Source organism: Mollisia scopiformis (assembly GCF_001500285.1).
Source record: "Mollisia scopiformis unplaced genomic scaffold LY89scaffold_1, whole genome shotgun sequence".
Classification (NCBI taxonomy): domain Eukaryota; kingdom Fungi; phylum Ascomycota; class Leotiomycetes; order Helotiales; family Mollisiaceae; genus Mollisia; species Mollisia scopiformis.
In genome coordinates, this window is record NW_017263581.1 from 326,907 (window position 1) to 347,380 (window position 20,474).

At 47.6% G+C, this 20,474-nt stretch overlaps 7 protein-coding genes across 7 annotated transcripts; 2 read left to right on the forward strand and 5 right to left on the reverse strand.

The window, feature by feature from the left end:
* Positions 1-1,803: 1,803 nt before the first annotated feature.
* Positions 1,804-2,983, reverse strand: LY89DRAFT_2996 (uncharacterized protein). Its single transcript, XM_018206563.1, has 2 exons — positions 2,702-2,983; positions 1,804-2,655 (listed from the first exon to the last, which is right to left on the reverse strand). The coding sequence occupies exons 1-2, from the start codon at positions 2,931-2,933 to the stop codon at positions 2,066-2,068; spliced, it is 822 nt and encodes a 273-aa protein (XP_018078142.1). The 5' UTR covers positions 2,934-2,983; the 3' UTR covers positions 1,804-2,065.
* A 556-nt stretch (positions 2,984-3,539) lies between these two features.
* On the forward strand, positions 3,540-5,335 carry LY89DRAFT_692738 (FAD/NAD(P)-binding domain-containing protein; the record flags this gene model as incomplete). The annotated part of the gene is made up of 6 exons (XM_018216589.1): positions 3,540-3,675; positions 3,708-3,738; positions 3,785-4,257; positions 4,306-4,386; positions 4,434-5,199; positions 5,248-5,335. The coding sequence occupies 6 exons, from the start codon at positions 3,540-3,542 to the stop codon at positions 5,333-5,335; spliced, it is 1,575 nt and encodes a 524-aa protein (XP_018078143.1).
* A 657-nt stretch (positions 5,336-5,992) lies between these two features.
* On the reverse strand, positions 5,993-7,569 carry LY89DRAFT_744254 (uncharacterized protein). Its single transcript, XM_018221030.1, has one exon. The coding sequence runs from the start codon at positions 7,376-7,378 to the stop codon at positions 6,071-6,073; it is 1,308 nt and encodes a 435-aa protein (XP_018078144.1). The 5' UTR covers positions 7,379-7,569; the 3' UTR covers positions 5,993-6,070.
* A 437-nt stretch (positions 7,570-8,006) lies between these two features.
* LY89DRAFT_3083 (uncharacterized protein) lies at positions 8,007-8,985 on the reverse strand. The gene is made up of 3 exons (XM_018206615.1): positions 8,628-8,985; positions 8,337-8,576; positions 8,007-8,282 (listed from the first exon to the last, which is right to left on the reverse strand). Exons 1-3 carry the CDS (start codon positions 8,795-8,797, stop codon positions 8,168-8,170), a joined length of 525 nt encoding a protein of 174 aa, XP_018078145.1. The 5' UTR covers positions 8,798-8,985; the 3' UTR covers positions 8,007-8,167.
* Positions 8,986-12,248, reverse strand: LY89DRAFT_3082 (isoleucyl-tRNA synthetase). Its single transcript, XM_018206613.1, has 4 exons — positions 12,171-12,248; positions 11,914-12,116; positions 10,189-11,846; positions 8,986-10,140 (listed from the first exon to the last, which is right to left on the reverse strand). Exons 1-4 carry the CDS (start codon positions 12,233-12,235, stop codon positions 9,175-9,177), a joined length of 2,892 nt encoding a protein of 963 aa, XP_018078146.1. The 5' UTR covers positions 12,236-12,248; the 3' UTR covers positions 8,986-9,174.
* A 144-nt stretch (positions 12,249-12,392) lies between these two features.
* Positions 12,393-14,164, reverse strand: LY89DRAFT_604010 (uncharacterized protein). The gene is made up of 2 exons (XM_018210339.1): positions 14,101-14,164; positions 12,393-14,054 (listed from the first exon to the last, which is right to left on the reverse strand). Exons 1-2 carry the CDS (start codon positions 14,150-14,152, stop codon positions 12,553-12,555), a joined length of 1,554 nt encoding a protein of 517 aa, XP_018078147.1. The 5' UTR covers positions 14,153-14,164; the 3' UTR covers positions 12,393-12,552.
* A 189-nt stretch (positions 14,165-14,353) lies between these two features.
* Positions 14,354-18,413, forward strand: LY89DRAFT_633487 (kinesin-domain-containing protein). The gene is made up of 4 exons (XM_018211344.1): positions 14,354-14,991; positions 15,040-16,743; positions 16,791-17,243; positions 17,299-18,413. The coding sequence occupies exons 1-4, from the start codon at positions 14,545-14,547 to the stop codon at positions 18,214-18,216; spliced, it is 3,522 nt and encodes a 1,173-aa protein (XP_018078148.1). The 5' UTR covers positions 14,354-14,544; the 3' UTR covers positions 18,217-18,413.
* The last annotated feature ends 2,061 nt before the right edge of the window (positions 18,414-20,474 follow it).

A 20,474-nucleotide genomic window follows, 5' to 3' on the forward strand; every position in this document is an offset into this window, starting at 1 on the left:
ATCTCACTCTTATTTCCCCGGTGAACTCTATGCAGCTCGCCTGCAAACTCTCAACAATTAAACAAGATTACAAAGTCCAGACTCAAACCTCCGAATCCGAACTATATACTTTTTTCGGACCACAGCTTGGCTGGAAAGGATGAGAACTAAGCTCCTTCCAAAGATTCCAGACCCAAAGGACCCCTGATCAGCCAACCTCCCAACTACCGTTCTCATCTAACCCAACCCAACTTAACTCTAACCCAACGCAACGAACTAATCTCCCAACTCCCGCAACACCACGAGTCCCGGTCCCGACACAGAGGTACTCCTATCCGTCCACATGCCATCTATCCAGCTTTAAAAAAATCCTCCTCATCAAAATTTTTTTTTTCTTCCGTATCGAAATTTGAATGAAATAAATGCCCAAGCTTCCTCGCCTCCCTAACTCCGGTACATAGCCCACGTGTCGCAGGGATTAATTTCAAAAAAAGCGCGAAGACAAGGCAAGCCATCAGGGGCAAGGACCAGGTCCCCTTTCCCTTCCATTTCTTTCTCACCGCCATGAAAGGGAGGGAGGGAAATCAGATGATGTAATCTTTCCTGCTGACCTGTCCTGTTTTCCGGTCTCTCCTTTTGGTGCGAGAGTGGATGATGACCGGAGAATTACTCAGTGCTTTTCCATTTCCATCTAAAAATTAGAAGATGAAGCCTCGGCATTTCCCCCGTCGCCTATTTTATCCTTATCCTTTCACGATAATCTCTTGATAGCTAGACAAACAGACAGCCGTCATTTCGGGGATTTTAATCAAACGACGGCGGACACACGCGAAGGAAAACTTTTTCAGACGCGTCAAACGAGTAATGACGGATGTATATCTGGTGCAACTATTCCTAGATCTCTAAAGGGAAGAGAAGAGAAGAATAGATCTTCATAACGAGCAGGGCATTCAAAATTGCATTTCCCTGGCCTTGCCTTGCCTTGCCTTTCCCCTGAAGGCGGTGAGATGGGGTGGACATATGCATGCATGCAGTTCGGCTCCTGAAGCAGGCAAAGGCAAGGAAGACAAGGCTGACGTGAGGTGAGGTGAGGGAATTGTGCAAACAGACAAGCAAGCAAGCACTCAGCCTCCTAGGAATTGAATCAGGCTGAATCTCAGGAACTCCAAAAATAAGGAAAATATACCAATTCGAGAGAGGTGGGCATATTTTTGTTTCGTTTCGTTACGCGCTGGCATTCTGGTCACGGATAGATAATTTTGGTCAACAAGGAATCCTGGGTTATAGTTGAAGGGAAAGCAAAAAGAGTTTATTCTGGTGATGGTAACACGAGATGGATGAGTGCATGCGTGCGTCTGTCCGAGTCCCGAAATCGCCGACTTTTTCTCTTCAAGCAACCACGGGAAACTCGGTGCTTTCAAACGTAGCCTTGGCCCTTCCTTCTTTCCTTCCATCTTCCAATGGGAGAGGAGGGGAACGGCTGCACGGCTGAGGATGGCATGTCTGTTCACACATCTGATTGCGTTGAAGCGCCCCGCTTTGACGTCGAGGAGGGGAAGGCATGTTTCACGAGACGCTGAGCCGCCTCATCGCCTTCTTGATGATCACTCACGCTCGATACCGATACGCGACGCAGCAGACGTCTAAGAAGAGAGATGCCTGTCACTCGTGATATCATGCTTTCGGGGTAAGTAGCCTATTTGCGGGCGACGGGCGAGGTTGCGTTCACGAGGTTTGGTTCTATGTGGGGATGGTTGTTTGAGCGACATTTCGAAACATGAAGCCTCCACTATTGATCGACTGCCAGAGCTGCAGATGGACGGGAGGACCGAAGGGGAGCAACATCACGCGTGCCTCGAATGCTTGCACCATGCTCCGTCGCAAGATGTAGATTGAGTGATCGTCGAGCCATAAAACATGCTGATCTCAGATGGCTATTTTGGAAAGATGCCATGGTGAACTCGATAGTGGGATGTTGAGACCCCTCGACGCGTGTTCCCCACCTTTGATATCACCTCATCATAGCCATAGCCATAGCATGTCTCAGGCAGACCACGCCGAGATCTATTCTCCCGCATCTTCATCTTCAAGACACTTCGTCGTCTTGGGGCGGCATTTGTGTTGACGTGATCCAATTCTCCATGGTGGCTTGTCCATTGCCTAGGGATGCGGGTCCCTTTCCCTTCTTGTCTTTCCGTTTGACCACCAAGCAGAGGACGCGGCCGTAGATCGCAAACCCATCATACGTTGTATCCATTGCCATTTTCTTCTTGTCATCTCCGTCCTCGGCAGATATTTCCTCTTGGCCATCTCTCCGCCGTTTCGTCGAGGGCTCAGAGCCTAGAGAGACTGTAGAGGTTGAGTCATTTGTTGTAGCTCTTGGCCGTTTGGATCTTCGTTGCCCAGCATCTTCGTCAACAAACAAGCCATCACTGTCTGATCCCTCGTCTTCTGCAGCCGGCAAATCCTCTAGGTTAGGCTCATCCTCATCACTATCCTCCCTCCTAATGATCGGTGCATCTTCAACTTCGATCGCCGTATCGTTCGTGTCCCCTGTAAGCTTGGAAGAATTTGACTGCAAGGTCTTCTTGCCTTTGTCGCGGAAATGCTTCTGCTTCGAAAGGAGAGAGTGCCGCGTACTCGTTTCGGTCAAGAAGATAGAGACCTCGAAATCCTCTGTTAAGATCAGTAATAGCTTGTATGACAAGTAGCATCTGCGTACCTTCAACGACGACATCTTTTACTCCTTTCTTCTTGCCGCTTTTCTTGCTGCGCTCATTCTCTTCACGGAGCTTGGGCAGAACTAGAGGTCGAACACTCTCAATGACGTGAGGCAGAATGGGATTCCTAGAGTTGAGTAGCCAGCTCTCTGCTAATGCAGGATTATCAAGGTAAATCCGACATTCTAGGACCGAATATTTCGTGATTCTTAGATATCTGCGAATGGGCGCCATGGCTGGGACATCGAAATATTTAAATCATGATGTTGTGTGGTGGAAGAGCAACGTTTGTTTAGAAAGGTCGCAGCCTTGCGGGCGAGGTTGCGGCTGGAAAAAGTCGGGTCATTTCGCCTCAACATCGTCATGCACAAATATCCAGTGTGCCTCAGAACTCTATTTCCCTATTTCCTACTCCTATCTGCATAGGCTACGAATTCATGTATATCTCATTCCGTCAGTGACAATCTTCCGGTGGAGTTCCGCATTACACAATGGCGGCAAGTGTCGCTCTCCCGGTTCGCCGGAGATTCTCTCCTCAACAGAGCTTCCCGAGGCATATGAAAAGTCTATACACAGAATAAACAACTTTGAATTATCGCCTTCACATGTCTTCATTTTCAATGCTCTTTCTCATCACATGAAAGCTTATTCACATATTTGTTGATTAGAAGAGGGAGGAGCTGTGACCCATCCAATCTCAGCGAGCGGGTACCGGGAGGAATCGGACCTCAGATCCTCCTTTGTAAGACCCAGTAAGAAAGTCAAAGTTTGCGAGTCATCAAGCTGGATTTTCCATAAATTCGTCAACAGAGCGTTTTCTTGTCCTTCTTGGTGTCAGATATGAATTCTATTGTAAAGTCTTCGGCAAGAAATTCACGTGCTTTGGGAAAGAATACTGCGTTCAAGCAGATTCTACGCAGGGGTGTATCAACACAAGAGCTTGATGCTACAAAGGGAGGCAAGTTAGCGAATTCCTGTAAGTGTGGATCCATTCTAACCATGCTTCAGATCGTGAGCGAGTAGTCATTTTAGGATCTGGGTCAGTGTCCCGCCTCAATATCATTCTCTCTGCTCACAAAACACAGCTGGTCCGGGTTCGTCCTGTCACGGGAGCTCGACAAGAAGAAATTCCAGACAGTGGTTGTATCACCAAGATCTTACTTCGTCTTTACTCCTCTCCTTGCCTCAACAGCAGTCGGTACACTTGAATTCCGTACCACTCTTGAGTCAGTCAGAGCGAGAGGTAAGGGTGTTGAATTCTTCCAAGGATGGGCGGATGATGTGAACTTCAACGAGAAGAGACTTCAAATTGAAGATGCAACAGTTCGAAGACCGTTGCATGAATCCGGAAGGAATTATCATGCTGCAAGCTTGACAGAAGCTGATCAAGCTCACCGGGTCAAGAAGAAAGGCCAGACATTCGACTTGAGTTATGACAAGCTTGTAATTGCAGTCGGATGTTACAGTCAGACTTTTGGAACTCCTGGGGTCAGGGAGAATGCGTTCTTCTTAAAGGATGTAGTCGATGCCAGGAAGATCAGAAAGAGAATTCTTGAATGTAAATTAGCGAACACCCCTTTGCGGCATTGACTAACCTCGACATCAGGCTTTGAAACTGCAGCATTACCAACTACACCTGATAAGCTACGAGATCAGCTTCTCAACTTTGCCGTTGTTGGAGGGGGCCGTAAGATTTTTCCCTCACTAATTCAGACTGTCACTGACATTGTCTAGCCACCGGAGTTGAATTCGCAGCCGAGCTTTTCGACCTCTGCCACGAAGACCTACGAAAACTCTACCCAAACCTGATCCCCCACGTCAAAATCTCAATCTACGACGTTGCCCCCAAGATCCTCCCCATGTTCGACAAAGGCCTGGCCGAATACGCTCTAAACCTCTTCAAACGCGACGGCATCCAAGTTAAAACAGAACACCACATCCAATCCCTGCAACCTGGTCTTCCAGGATCCGTCGACCCAGATGCTGACGGCGGATGCTTCACCCTGAAAACGCAAGAAGACGGTGAGATTGGCGTCGGAATGTGCGTCTGGTCCACAGGTCTCATGATGAATCCCTTTATTCAGAAAGCCTTGAACGATGTGCACAAATACCCCTCTTCCTCCGCTTCCCTCTCAACCGAAGTCTCTACTCCCGAAAGCAAGAAATGGTCTTTGAAGCGGCACCCCAAAACCGGTGGTTTGATGGTCGACGATCGATTTCGCGTCAAACTCATTCCAAGGAATGGATCCGCCCCAACAGAAAATACCCCCGAGGCTACGATGCAAGACGTCTTCGCTCTCGGCGACGTCGCTGTGCTAGAGAAAAGTCAGCTACCAGCCACGGCCCAGGTCGCGAACCAGGAAGCGAAGTGGCTAGGGAAGAGGTTCAATAAGGGAGATATGGAGAAAGATGGGTTTAATTTCAAGAATCTCGGCGTTATGACGTATCTTGGGAACATGAAGGCTATAATGCAGGCTGAAGGTGGGACTGAGGTTAAAGGGTATGTTGAGCTGTGCTTAGATCGGTGTTTATGCTAATGAGGGTGTAGGCGAATGGCGTGGATTATCTGGAGAGGAGCGTATCTGACGCAGACTGTGAGTTGGAGGAACAAATTGTTGATTCCTATTTATTGGTGAGTCTTTGTGGTGGACTTGATGTTAGGACGACGCTGATGAATTTTCAGGTCCATTAACTGGATTTTTGGGCGCGATATATCGCGGTTTTAAGTTCGGTCTTGGTGTCAGTACTTATTGCTCTAGAATGTTTGTTGTAACAACACTTCTTATACATTCTTCTTTCATGCTGTGCAAAAGTCTGGAGCGATATAAGGCGACGATCACTTCATATTCACCATTATCCAATCTGAAATGTTGTTCTGCTATTTGTACTCTCCAACATTCTTACCTCAGACAGTCTCGTTACGGTAATATTATATATCATATTCACCTAGAAAAAAGTGAAAGCTTCACAGCAAGAAAAGCACTGTCCTCATCTCACAATCTTTCGTCCGAGAAAGTCCTCGGACAAAAAGCAAGGGTTCTTGGAGTCAGTGAGCCACCACGAATGTTTGTGGTAGTTTGAGCACGAGATTCTAATAGTCGGGTCGAAGAGAAGCACTTTATGATGTTATAAACCAAGTTTATATTATGCTAAACATTTTAAGTATGAAATTAAGTATGACGAAGACTTTGGAAGCTATAAAATAAGATCTGATGATGCTAAAAATTTTAAGCTCGAAAGTTGACTCAAAGCTCAAGACTTTTGATGGGCATGCATGAAAGTTTTATCATATGGCTATTTTAAGTTCGAAAGTTACTACAAAGCTGAGGCCTTCGGTATGTTATAATCAAAATTTCCATAAACTAGACATGTCAACCTAATTTTCCAAACCTTTCGACGCCTCTGATATAACTATATGTCAACGGATCATTTTCCGGAGAGTTGTACCAACTCTCCAAATACTTCCTATCTTTGGGTCCTGAACCCTTTCCAAACAATCCTCCATAAGTATGGGAACGTAAAAGCTTAAGATTTGCCTGCCCCAGCCTTCGATGATCTTTTCCCTCTGGATCCTCATAATGATCCGCAATATCAGCCTTTTGTGGCGCCGCTCCAACACCCCTCTCCCTCAACCGCCATTTATTCTCATCGATCGTCCGACCATCACCGAGATTCCGCCACACCGTGATACCAAGTATCATCCCGTCACTGGCTCCCTGGCGCGTCCATTCGAACAAGTATTCCGTATGGCAGAAAGCGCAATCGCCAGGCTTGCGCCAGTCGAACTGCCAATCTGCCTTCTTACCTTCGTCCGGCGGAGCAAGCATGGTGAGAAAAACCTCGTCTCGTACCTCCTTGACGAGACTGTCCGCGTGTTGACTTACTGTCATCCCGCGTCGCGAGGATCCGTTGTGGCCGCACAGGGTACTAAGCAAGATTTTGAACAGTACGTTCATGTAGTCTCCTGAGTAGTCGAAACCCTTGGGGTTCGTACCGATCCACGTCTGGCAGCGATGGAGCAACTCGTTCTTAATCACCTTAGTATCAGCGGACGTCACGACCGTGAACCCAAACAGATCATGGTGTCCGACTTCCAGATGGCGGAAGTGCTCCGTTGCCATGTCTGGGTCTCCTAGGCGGTATCTCTTCATAGCTAGGAAAACGTCATCGAACGCAACTCGATACACAGACACGATGCTGAAGATGAAGTGCGAGACGGAGCAGTGCGTGTGTTGCACGTCTCTGAACATATTCTTCCTAAACAGTTCCCTGGCTCGAAGTCTCTCAGGGTCGCCTGTTTTGCGGAGCGTGTGCCAGTCGTATACGGTGCCGCACTCCCAGCACACGCCGATGTCAGGTTCATTCTCTGTGAGCAGGGCGAGGAACTTGGCTCGTTCTCGGGCTGGGCCGCGTCGGCATTCTGCGTATATTCTTTGCAGGGTCAGATATTCGGAAAGCTTCTTGTTGCAGAATGCGAGGCAGATTGCTGAGGCTACGTCGAGTTTGCTGATGATTGCGTCGAGTACTTCGGGAGGAAAGTCGAAGAGAGGTGTCGTTTTCCGGTCTTCTGGCGTGGAGTCTGTGAATTCTAGGATGGAATTGAGAGCTTGGGGTTCGGTGACAGGTATTGTGTCTTTCTTTCTGCGCTGCAGAAGCGACAGTAATGTGGATATTGCCATTGTTGATTCGGTTGAGATGCTTTTGAGAAGCTCTCTTGAGGACACATGCTTCTGGTTATGTTTAAATCTGGACCCGTAAGTTCCCTTACGAAATATTGCAGTTTCCGAATTTTATGAAACGTCATGTTCGAGATCGTGGGGGGATTTTCATAGACCGTCTTGTAGGGCTGAATTAGTTGTCGTTCGTGTGGGGTTAGTACAGCTCTAAGGAGCCATTTTGCCAGAAACAGTTACCATCCTCGGAAATACGCACCGTATGCTTCGTCATTGCCGATGGGTTGCATCGACGTCAATTCAGACATTGAAACGACATGTCTCTGAAAACTCCATTGGCTAAGCTTGGACAGAGATGCCCCCGCAACCTGCAGAAGCCCATATCCTTTCTGTATACCATTAATGGCTTGAGATTTCTTTCGAACATCATGAAGATGAGCGTTCCCATTGTTCAAGTCTTCAGTCGCAAGTAACTTCAATTTCCAGTTAGGAGAACGAAGTTGGCGTGTCAGGCAAAGTCGCTGTTGCGTGGATCTTCAGACTCTCAATTCCATCATATGCTTGACACTACTCTAGCATGCTCATACTTCATCCTCCTCCACATAGCTTAGAAGTGATATATTCCCTCATACTATCCTGATGACCAATGCCCACAATGTCCATAATGTCCATAAAGTTCATAGCGCCCCTAAACCCCTATCCATATCCCCACATTCAAAGTCCCAAAACCATCCACTCCTTCACCCCAACATCGAGACCACTTCCTCTGCACTTCTCATCAGTTCAGGCAGGGTACTAAGCCTGTCCTCGACTTGATGGACGATCTCTATACTCAAACTCCACGTACCCCTCTCTCCTCTTCTTCGCCATCATAACACCGGCATAAGCTAGCGCGCCCCAAAACGGACCCCTATGAACGATCAGCTTAATTCCCACCCGTCACCCATGGAAAAAGGATACTCACACAAAGATCCCCAGCCTCCAAGCTGTACCCCACACACCCGGTTGCCCTTCCCCAGGGAACGTCGTCCCCGAAACAAGAATCACAACCACGAAAAACAGAAAATACACCGATTTCGCAACCTGGATCTTCAAGAAGCGAGCAGCTGACAGCTGCGCAAGGCTAGATGCCCAGGAGAATTCGTAGAAAATCGTGAACAGGATTGCCAGTTGGGAGAAGAACATAATGATGAGCGTCGCCGTGCTATTGTCTCCTTGTTAGCGAGGAAAGGGGACCATGGGATAGGGAATGTACAGGAGCCATGGTAATTTCTTGTGTCCACCGCTAGCGCCTACAACGACGGTCAGGATTGCGGTCCAGAACTGGAGGAAGAGGATGATGAGGAGTTGTGCGATCCAGAGGAGCAGGAGGAGAGGTTTGCTCCATCTTGGGTTTGTGAGGGGGGTGTCGAGTGTTATGGGCATTGTTGCAGTTTTGCGAGATAGAGATTATAGAGTAGAAATTCAATAATGTGAATAGTGAGTGATCAGTGTGAGGAATGAGGATATATAAGAATGGCACTTAGAGATAACTTTGGTGGGCAAGGTTCTCGTCTCGTATTACCGCCCAAGATTGCGGCACAGTGAGTGACAGCCTTGACGATACGAACAAAAGCTGGGGTTCAGGGGAGGGTAAATTCCACCCTGGAATATTGACTTATTCTCATTCGGTGAGTCAATGCATTGAGCGAGGAAGCAAATCGTAAGGCTGAGAGTGTTCGTACACGGTGAGAGGATATGAACGAGAACAAGTTGAGATTGGGTATTCGACCTTCCTGACCCACGCCCTAATGTTACATACACTATGGCACACTTACTAGTTCCTCGCATCGTTCGCATAGTTCGTCTTCGATTGGAGCGACGTATCTCCAGCATCTCGGACATTTTTTCTCCTTGGGTGGCAGCACCCAAGCTGTAGCCTTCCCTCCTGGAACGTCGAAGGTAGTGGAGTACTTCCATGGTCCGTCGACAGGACCATTTATTTCAACAGAAGATACGACGAAGATACTTTCAAGCTCATCCGCATAACGCTCGAAAATTTGCTGCGGGGTTTTCACATCCTTCTCTTCCACTGGAAACTCCAATACCACTGAACATTCTAGCGAGGAACCGATTTTCTTATTCGCCCTTGCTTCCTCCTGAGATGCCTTGATGGCTGCATTTGCATTTAGTAGCCAAGAGAGATCCAAGATCAGTGTCTCCGATTTTGATATGCATTCAGAAGTAATAATAGGTTCATCCAGAGTGCGGTGGAAGGGGTGAATTTGAACTTCTTCTTTCATCCACTCCGGTCGATGATCCCAAGCTTCCTCGACTAAATTTGGAGTGATCGGTGTCAACATACGAAGAAGGCCGTGGAATATTTGTTCCAAGACTCCTCCACCATCTCCACAGTAAAGTCTATCTTTCATTGCTTCTAGGTAGAATGCAGAGAGGTTAGTGCTGATCCATTTGTTGATGGCGTTCACGCCCTTGTAGAACTCGAAATTATCGTAAGCAGTTGCGACCTCCTTCATCACAGCATCGAGCTGAACTAAAGCGATCTGATCGAGCTTCGTGATAGGCGCAGTCCTTGCTGAGGGGTGCATTGATCCTAAAAGCATTTTGATAGTCATTCGATATTTCAGTAGGGCATTGTGGTTGAATTGTAGGACAGGTTGACCGATAACCACATCGCGAGTATAGTCACTGCTGGCAACCCACAAGCGGAGGGCGTCTGGGCCAAGAGACTGCGAGACGGGCCCGGTCCCCTTCTTCTTGAGCTTGGCCTGTACAAAGTTAGTGACATAATGTTTGGGAACTGCAGATATACACACAGGTGGAAGTAATGTTCCATCAATAATTTCCCTTGGAGCAATAACATTGCCGATAGACTTGGACATCTTCTTCCCTTCTTGGTCGAGTGTGAAGCCATGAGTGATCAAGGTCTTGAATGGTGGGCCCACCTTACCAGACGCACTTGTGTATGTCAACAGACTTGACTGGAACCATCCTCGATGCTGATCGGTCCCTTCGAGATAGACATCTGCTTGTTGATCGGTCTGAGTCCACGATGTACCGCTGTCAAACCACACATCCATGGTGTCTTTCCCCCGGCTATAATTGCCCTCAAGTCCAGGGACAATCCAAGCAGAATCATCTGACGCATCTGTCCACCAAGCATCGATGCCTCTCTCTTCGATGACTGAGATAATATGTGCTACACTAGCATCTGTGAGTACAGCTACACCGTCCTCATCATAAAGCGCAGGAATCGGCACACCCCATGCCCGTTGTCTCGAGATACACCATTCGCTTCGTCCTGTTACAAAGCTCTCTAATCTTGCTTGTCCGGCTTGAGGAATGAATTTGACTTTTCGTAAATTCTGTAATGCATCACCCTTAACATGCCCAACATCCGCGAACCACTGTTCCGTAGCCCTGATGATGACTGGTAGTTTGGTTCTCCAGTCATAAGGATACTTGTGCTTGTACTTGTGTGAAAACAGAATCTTGTCTCCCATGTATTTCAGAATTTCAGCGCTACCTCCCTCCAATACCGACTTGCCCAGGAAAGCATTAGGATTGTCTGGGACAGCAGCAGATGTAAAACGTCCTAGATCATCGACGGGAGCAACAGCTTTGATCTCATGTCGAGTGCAAAGCTCATAGTCGTCCATACCATGACCTGGTGCGAGATGCACAAGCCCTGAACCAGACTCGGCGGAGACGAAATCTGCATGAAGAACCGGTTGCGGCTCCTGTTCTTTACCACAGAGGACATTGACGTATTCCGAGCCAATGAGCTCTTCGCCAAGGATGCCTGTCTTCAATACTTCGAAAGATCTATCTTCAGCTGGAGCAGACTCGGGGATCGTGGTGTTGGACAGCAGTTCCTCTAGCTGTGCGAGGCGCGAACTGGCAATAAGTAAATAGAATTGCTCATGCTTGACGACCGAGTATTCAAGCTCGGAATGAACCGCAATGGCTCGATTCGCAGGCAGAGTCCATGGAGTAGTTGTCCAGATAACAGCATCCAAATCTTTTCCTTCAGGAAGTAAAGCCTGGATACTTTCCGGGATCTTCACCATGGGAAACCTGACATATGCTGCCGTCGAGACATGATCCTCGTTATACTCCAACTCTGCTTCCGCAAGAGCTGTTTTTGAAGACGGTGACCAGTACACCGGTTTGTACCTCCGGAAGATAAGTCCCCGCTTCACCATCTCTTGAAAAACGCCCAATTGCTTGATCTCGAAGGACTTGTCCATGGTCTTCCAGGCCTTGTCCCAATCCGCCATCACGCCCCATTCTCGGAAGCCTTTCATTTGTTCCTTTACTGTCTTCGTTGCCAGTGATCGAGCTGCTCGTCGAACGCCAATGGCGTCGAGAGCTGTGTCTCCATCTTTGGCATTCTCTCGCTGCTTCTCTAAGGCTTTGATCTCGATGGGGAGGCCATGGCAATCCCAACCTGGAACGTAGACGACTCTCCGACCTATTGAATCTTTCAGCCACTGCTTCTTTCAAATCACAAGGCACGTAGCACCAAAAGCTCGGCATACCTAGCTGAACCTTTACTCTACAAACGATATCCTTCAAAATCTTATTCAGCGCATGACCAATATGCAAACTGCCATTGGCATAAGGTGGCCCATCATGCAACACAAACGGCTTCTGGGCAGAGCGCTCACGGCTCTGCCACTCGTAGAGGTCATCGGAACATCGTTTTAGGTATTTGGACTGATCTGCTAATTGAGGTCGAGGCCTGTGATTGTGTCAGCTACAATCCGTCGAAAGGGGTGGTAAAGAAGAGGCTTACGGGAAGGAAGATCTTGGTAATCGTAATGTCGAAGACCAGGACTTCGTTGGGGGACGTACTGGCATGGTCTCAGGTCCGCGGTCATTTACATTTTTATTTTCGGGGTCATTTTTGGGAGACGCGTCTTGAATGCCTCAGGCATAACAGCTCATTTTCGGGTAATCCTTGTGAGGCAAACATGGCGGGGTCATTCTCGAGATCTTGTAGCTGAATTTGATTTATGGTACTTCAAGATGTAACAATTCTGCTATAGGGTCACTGGATGCTTCTTCCTGCACTATATGGTATCCTAATTCTAGACGTCATAACCCCCCAAACAAGCAAATGCCAGCCATTAACACCTGTACCATGCTAATAAATCTACTCCAACCCCAAATGCATATCAGAAAACCGTGACTCCGCTCACAATTCCATTCTTCAACACCTCAAACACCAAGCCCGGAAATCCAAAAAGTGTCGTATTCCCCAGACCTCTCGTATCTTCCGTCCCAACCGGGTCGGATCTCTTGCCCCCAACACTATCTTCCCACCCACCTAGCAACTCACAGCTGCTACCGGGACTGTCGCCCCAATCACGATTCAGTACCATACCGCGCTGACGAGCTCTTGCTTCCTCTGCATTTTTGTAAATGCTCTTCCATTCGTCGTGTAACCTTTGTTCCACATCTTTGAACGGCGATTCCGAGTTAATGGTGTCTTGACCCTTCTTTGGTTTTAGGTATTGAATCTCCCATCGACATCGTCTGTGTCGGTTGAATGGATATGAGCCTGGCACATTACCATGAAGAATTACCTTCGTAGCTACTAAATGAGTTGACGTTTCTGCTTGTATAATGTTTTCGGTCTCATCGACTACCGATCGTTTTGATGGTGGACTCTGGGACGGGGTAACAGGCGTAGAAAGCAATATGTCGAAGCCATGATAGAAATAGTTGTAGAAACATTCTCCTGATACATTACCAGCGACTTCGCCTTCTTCATTCTCGTCGTCCGAGTCATCTGTGGCTGTATGTGCAGAAGATTGATCGGTATCGGTAGAGTCATCCCTGACCTCACTACCGTCTCGTGCGTGTGTCCGTGAAGCAGGTCGAGCCTTGTGTATGGACATGCGTTGATCGTTCTTGCGGTATATCGCATCAGGCGGGCCAAGTATTGACACCAGCTCCTGCGGTGAAGTCAATCCGAGTTTGATCCAGAATGGTGGAACGCCGTCTGGTCGAATAAGTTCTATCTGCCCTGCACCGTGTATTCTTACTAGCCGTACTTCATCCGGGACGGGTTCTCGACCCTTCATTAATGTAGTGAATATGTCTCGGGGGTCCATGGTCTGTACGAACAGTCGCTCTCGTGCATCTGGCCATGATTCTCCTTTGAAGATTGCCATGGAAGACGCAGGTTGACTATTGGCAGAGGATAATAGCGACACGAAATCTTGCCTGGGAGACCATGATGAGCTGCGCAGTGGGAATGAAAACGCTATTCCTGGATATGAGAGCACATAGAGGCCCATGCCCGTCTCATCCCCAATCTCCGGCTCGATATACTCTCCAGGGAATGTAGGTCCAAGAAGTCGATTGTAAATATGCCGGAATGTAGGACCGGACAAACTCTCTGGCTGAGCGGCTACTGCTTGCGTCGCTGTGGGCGGTCGTAAAACATCTTTGTCCTTGTATGTGAGGTGGCTTTTCGTGAAGTCCAATACCTCAATCAGACGTAATCGTTGCTCGGGTCCATCGAATCGTAGTCGGATACCATTTGTTGGCAGATTCAATATGACAGGCTCCTCAACTGGAGAAGACTGTTCAAATACTAAGTCAAGCTTTGGAAATCGTTGTGGTTCGGCTTTCAGTCGTGTGAGGATGTCGTGAAGTGAAGCTCCCAGCACTGATGCATCTTTTAGCCAAGGCACCACGGGTTCTAAGATGCTTACCTATAAACCCAAGAGCTTGTCCTGGGAATATCTGGGCAGTAAATAGTGACATGATGATTACATTTGCAAAAGAGGCAGACTCCTCCTCTGTTCTGCGAGGTATGGGAGTGCTGGGGTTGGGGCTTGATGAGGTCAGGCTGCTGAAGAGCCGCCGCGCAAGTTGGAGGGGCATGGTTGCTGGGCCAATGCACCAGAACGGCTCCGCTGGAAATTCGTACCGGGAAGCAGCGAAGGGATCAACAACTTCAACGATACCGATTTCTCTCGAAAACAAATGCGCTTCCTGCTTTATCATTAATGACTGCGAAACTTTGGGGGATTTGACACGACTTTATACAAAGTCAACACTTTTTAGGCGACACGTGTATTCAATCGATACAACGCGTATGAGTTGTCGCACTCCACCAAAACTTAACAATCAATCAACAACATCTCTACAATCGCATGGCAGGAGGACTCCCACGGCCGGCTGTGCCATTAAGAAAGACAAGCATGCGCCCACCACCAAGACCTTCGGTCGCTGCGGCTAGATCACACTCAGTAGCACCTTCATCTCGACATGATCGATCAGGCGCAATATCACCAGCAGAATCTGTGGTGTCGGTAGCCACAACAGCAGGAGGAACGAAGAGAAAAGAACGAGACTTCGAGCACGATGACGAGGAGACGAATATCAATGTCGTGGTGCGATGCAGAGGAAGGAATGAGCGCGAAGTTCGGGAGAATAGTGGCGTGGTATTGTCAACAGAAGGAGTAAAAGTAAAGAGTCTGGAGCTTTCCATGGGACCAAGCGCGCTCAGCAACAAGACATACCACTTTGACAAGGTCTTTTCATCGGCTGCAGATCAAGCGATGATATATGATGACGTTGTCACACCAATGCTGGACGAGGTAGGAAGAGTAACTCTCTTGCTAGAAATGTTGTATTGACATTTATAGATGCTCGCTGGATACAACTGCACAATCTTTGCATATGGGCAAACGGGGACTGGAAAAACATATACGATGTCTGGTGACATGAATGATACCTTTGGAATACTTTCAGATGCAGCAGGCATAATACCCAGGGTATTGCACTCGCTATTCCGAAAACTCGATATCGATGATGCAGAATCATCTGTGAAGTGCTCTTTCATCGAGCTCTACAACGAAGAGCTTCGCGATTTGATATCTCCAGACGACAATGCCAAACTCAAGATCTACGATGAGAAGAATACAAAGGGTCATGCCACTACTATTGTCCAAGGCATGGAAGAGTGCCATATCAAAACCGCCACCGACGGTGTTAAATTATTACAGCATGGAAGTCACAAGCGTCAAGTTGCTGCGACGAAATGCAATGACCTCAGTAGTCGAAGTCACACAGTTTTCACGGTCACAGCCTACATCAAGAGGACTGCAGAGAATGGTGAAGACTATGTTAGTGCTGGAAAGCTCAATCTTGTGGATTTGGCAGGCAGCGAAAATATCCAGCGAAGTGGAGCAGAAAACAAACGAGCTGCTGAAGCTGGGCTGATCAATCGAAGTTTATTGACGCTTGGCCGTGTCATCAACGCTCTTGTTGATCGAAGTATGCACATTCCATATCGAGAATCGAAACTCACTCGACTGCTTCAAGACTCGCTTGGTGGCAGAACGAAGACATGCATCATTGCAACCGTGTCTCCAGCGAAGAGCAATCTTGAGGAGACGATCTCGACACTAGACTACGCATTCAGAGCAAAGAACATTCGCAATAAGCCTCAAATGAACCAGATGATAAATAAGAAGACTTTACTGAAGGAATTCACATTCGAGATTGAGAGACTGAAGAGCGAACTCATTGCAACCCGGCAACGAAATGGTGTCTATCTCACAAACGAAAACTATGAAGAGATGACCTTGGAAAGTGAGTCTCGGAGGATTCTCAGTGAGGAGCAGGCAGCCAAAATAGAGACCATGGAGATCAATCTGCGGAACAAGGTCCAAGAGTTGTATTCTCTGACGTCCAATTTCATGATCCTTAAGAAGGATAACGAGAGCACGAAAACCGTCCTTGATGAGACAAAAGGTGTTCTTGAGCAGACCGAGTTCGTTCTCACCAACACGCGACAAAACTTGGCTGAGGAGAACATGCTACGAAGAGCACATCAACAGACTGAGGAGCAGCTTGTGGAAGTTGGAGATCAACTTCTTTCGACTATTGGCAAGACCGTCAACGATGTTAGTGGACTTCATGCAAAGAATAAGAGGAAATCCGACTTGCAGTCTTTGAATCGGAATACTTGGGGACTCTCGCAAGCTCAGGTAGCCGAAGTGACGAGCTTAGTTGAAAGCCGTGTTGATCAATTCCGTTCTCAGCAACAAGAACTGATGGAAGCTGTCTCTGAACGGATGCAGTCATTTGTTGCTGGTGAACTTGGTAAACTGGCTTCCACCCAGGCATTCCTCGATGAGAACGTTTCTGCTTTTGAAGGATCCGAGAAGGAAGTTTCTGAGCAGACTGTCACGGCCAAGAAAGAAATGGATGCTGTGCTCGAGGAAATCAAGACCCTACGGGAGGATGTTAAAACTCGAGTTGGAGAAGGACTCCAAGGACTCTCGGCAGCAGCAGAGCGCATATCGGCGGAAGTGATCAGTGAATTGGGAGCTTTCCACACTCAGGTAAGGCTCAAGACGCAAGAACGACCTATTCGTACTAACAATTTCAGCTCCACACTTCTTACAGCTCACTAGGCCGAGACTTCAAGACACTTTTTGAAGACCTTCTCAAGCATGTCAACGCACAGAAGGCTGAAGCAGATTCTTTACGCCAGCAGCTGAATACTGCCAGTGAGCTTGCTATGCAATCGAATGTTGCTGCTTCTAGTCGATTGGACGAAGTTCTTCGAGAAGAACGTGAGCAAGCAGCAGCAGACCGTCAAAATCTATTGTTGCAAATCACAAATTTGGTCAACACCCAAGGTGAGGCTCAAGACGCACGTCTAGGATCCAAAATCGAAGAAGTCCGCAAAGACGTACTGGCTTCGAAGGATAGCTTCGAGACATCTCGAATTCAGTACAACGAGGGTATGGATGCATGGAATGAGAAAGAAGGAACACTTGTTGAAGAGGTACTCCGATCACGCGAGACTTTGAAGAGCAAGTTGAAGGAGGACTGGGTGGTGAGATATATTGCTTTGTCCATACCATGCAGATCGTTGACTGACAATTTTACAGGCTGCTAACAAGCACAACTCATCTCTTCAACTGACCACAAAATCGGTTCATGCAGAGACAGTTCGAATTGTGGACGAGCAGATGAAAGATATTGACATCCAAATGCGTGCCCTCGACGATTTTGTAACGCGTGCTCAATCTCAAAATGGCCAGCATCACGATAGTCACGTCCAATCACTCCAGAGTCTTTCGAGCACTGTCAAATCCTCATATAACAACATCGGCTCGCACTTCACGTCGACATATGAACGAGTCCGTGACCTCGGAGAGGAGATGTCGACCAAGACATCTCTACTCCAAGAGAACCTCACACCTCTCGACTCTGTCCTTCGCGAGCCTCTCACCCAGCTGCGAGAGAATATTGCCTCTACCATGCTCGCAGAATATCAACCTACTGGCGAAACACCTCAGAAGACTCAATACTCCTATCCGACCAATCTGCCCAGAACAGATGCACACGAGAATTTACTAGCTGCAATGCGCAAACCAGCAAGTCCGAGAAAGAGCCCAAGTAAAAGCATGAGTTGCATGGTCCCAGTCGTTTTCAACGATGCCGAACAACCTGCTCGCCGCCTATTCTCTCAATCTCTCGGCCCCGGAACTCTTCGCGCATCACCACTTGAAGAACAAAGACCAACAACAAGCGGAAGCACTGGCCTGAGAGAGGTAGACGCCAACGCAAACACCGGATCCAACTCAAGCCCAGCAGATATCGAGATGACTGGAACGCAAGTGCCACTATTCAAACGCAGTATATCAGCGACGGGTGGTGGAAAGCTGCCAGTGTTGAAGCACAAGAAGAGCGTCGTTGCATTGGAAGGAAGAGAGAACGTGAACCCGAATGTCGCGGCATTACAACAGGTTCAGAGCACGGGGAGGAGAAGAAGTCCGCGGATTACGACGAATGGACAATCGTAGAATATGGACGAGGAGAGGTATTGCTGGATTGATTGTATGATTTACGTTCTTATTCACGACGGCGGAGTTGCGGCGCCAGGTCATGGTTACGATCATGGCTGTTTTCTGGCGTTGGCTGGTTGTGTTTGTGTATTGCTTGGAATTGAATGAGTAGAGAGTGTGTTATTGTATAGCGTTAATGAATCGTCCGATTATTTCCCCATCACATCACCTCAACTCCTTCCCTTTCTTCACTTCACATCACCTGCTCATCCCTCCCCCATTCGGTCCCACCTAATCAAGAACTCCGCGCCCCGCAAAGCGGCACAGCAAAAGCAGAAATTACTCTGAGACCTGGAGACGGAGTGTGAGACATACATAATGTGGGGCTCGCAGTCTGTTTTATAATTTCTTTTTCTTCAGAGTCGCTCGGTCCTCACGGCTCATTTCCAATACGCCACCCCTCGTTCGTGAGGAAAGATTGAGGCGTTGCAACGCCACGTGGAATTTTTCGAAAGAGGTCTGGAATGGATGAGGTGTGGTGTGGTGGTGGCCTAGGCTTTTGATGTCTGTTTGTATAGGTCTAGCTCGAAGAGGGTATTGGGATTTTTTTTTCTTTTTTCTTTTTTCTTTTTCCCCCCCCCTTTTCTCCAGCTTTAGGGATGCGATGGGCTGGGAGATGATTGATTTTGTGTAATGGAGGTTGACGTCTAGAAGAGCAAATCTAAATTGCGAATAGGAGCAGAGCGGAGAAAAAGCTCCTGTATCGAATTTTCACTAGGCTTAATAATGAAACTTAAATGGCGATTAAGTTGTTCTAATTCCTAGGTAAGCAAGTGTGTTTGTGTGTGGAAGCTCCTGTATCGTATTTCCACTACGCTTAATAATGAAACTTAAATGGCGATTAGGTTGTTCTAATTGCGAAGCAAGTGTGTGTGGATGGGTGGGAAAGGGGTTATGTCCGGGTCCGCGGTATCGATATGCCCGAAACTAGAATAGTAGGAGGGGACATGATGAATGGATCGCTGTTACAATATAATTTTCTTTTTTTTTTTCACCAAAACTTTTTTTCTTACTAAACTAACGGCACGTGATAGATACAAAGCCATTGTTTAAAGCTCTCAAAGCTATTAAAATTATCAAGATAATCTTTGACAAGGTTTCGGACAAGTAGGGACGCGGTACCCCTCTTGTGATGTTTCCTATGTCATGGACTTTCGTTTTCGCCACTTTGAACTCTCTTTCTTTGCTGGATATCATTCCCTGGCCGAAGGTAAGGAGAGTGGGATGGAAGGAGGTCGGATGATCGTTATCAGATCAGCGTGGGATGAGATATACAGCACGTGAAAACCCCAAACTTTGTTCCCCCATTCTTTGTCTTCCTGCAAGGAGGAGGGAGGATATACCCGTTGAAGTGAACGAACGAGTAAGTACAGGACCCTTGGCTCCGAGAACTTGGATCGAGGTGGGAGGACCGAACCTTATTCTGGTGTTGCGTGGGATGTATGGAGTGAAGTAATTGTAGCGGTAAAGGCGATCGTGGATAAAGAGATAGCAGAATTGTAGTCACCTGGTCTTTTGCATGTAGGGCTCGAGTAAGGTGAGCGGTGAAACGTCGGGATAGAGTTCTTGGTATGAGGGTGACGGTGGTGTGAAGTTAAGCTTCCGAATGCGATCACATGTGAAAAAGATGAGGTAAATAGAGCGGTGAGGTGAAACGAACCTTCACTCTGTTGGTGTGAGCGAGTTTGGGTCCATAGAAGTGAGGGTATTGATACTTACTCATTTCACCGTGTACAGGCAAGTTGACGTGTTACCAAACAGGGAGAAGAGATCCTGCGGCTTGACGCACGTCATCTGCACGCAGGACGGGAGGCAGGAAGGGAGCGAGCAAAAAAGCGGGTAGAAGAGGATAGATGGATCGGCATCGTGGGGGAGATGTGAGGTTGAGTGAGTGACAGGCAATTAATGATGATGATGAAGGGTCTGCAATGGTGCCCAATGGTTAGGAGAAAGTTGGTCACGAGATACGTAAGGTACAAAGCTTCTAGAAGAGTATTCTAGAAAAAAGGTAGAACCGGATTGTGAAATCTTGAAACTAGATGTTGCGCATAACTCGGATAGTAGGCAAATATTGAGATGAAAATGAGGATAGGGCGGTAAAGAGAAACAAGAATTCAATCCACTTGAAGCAAAAAGAGAGTTCAACCTTATGTACGACTTTATGCTGATGCGACTCTCCACTTGTCAATGCTCAAGAATAATACTCAGGGACGAGA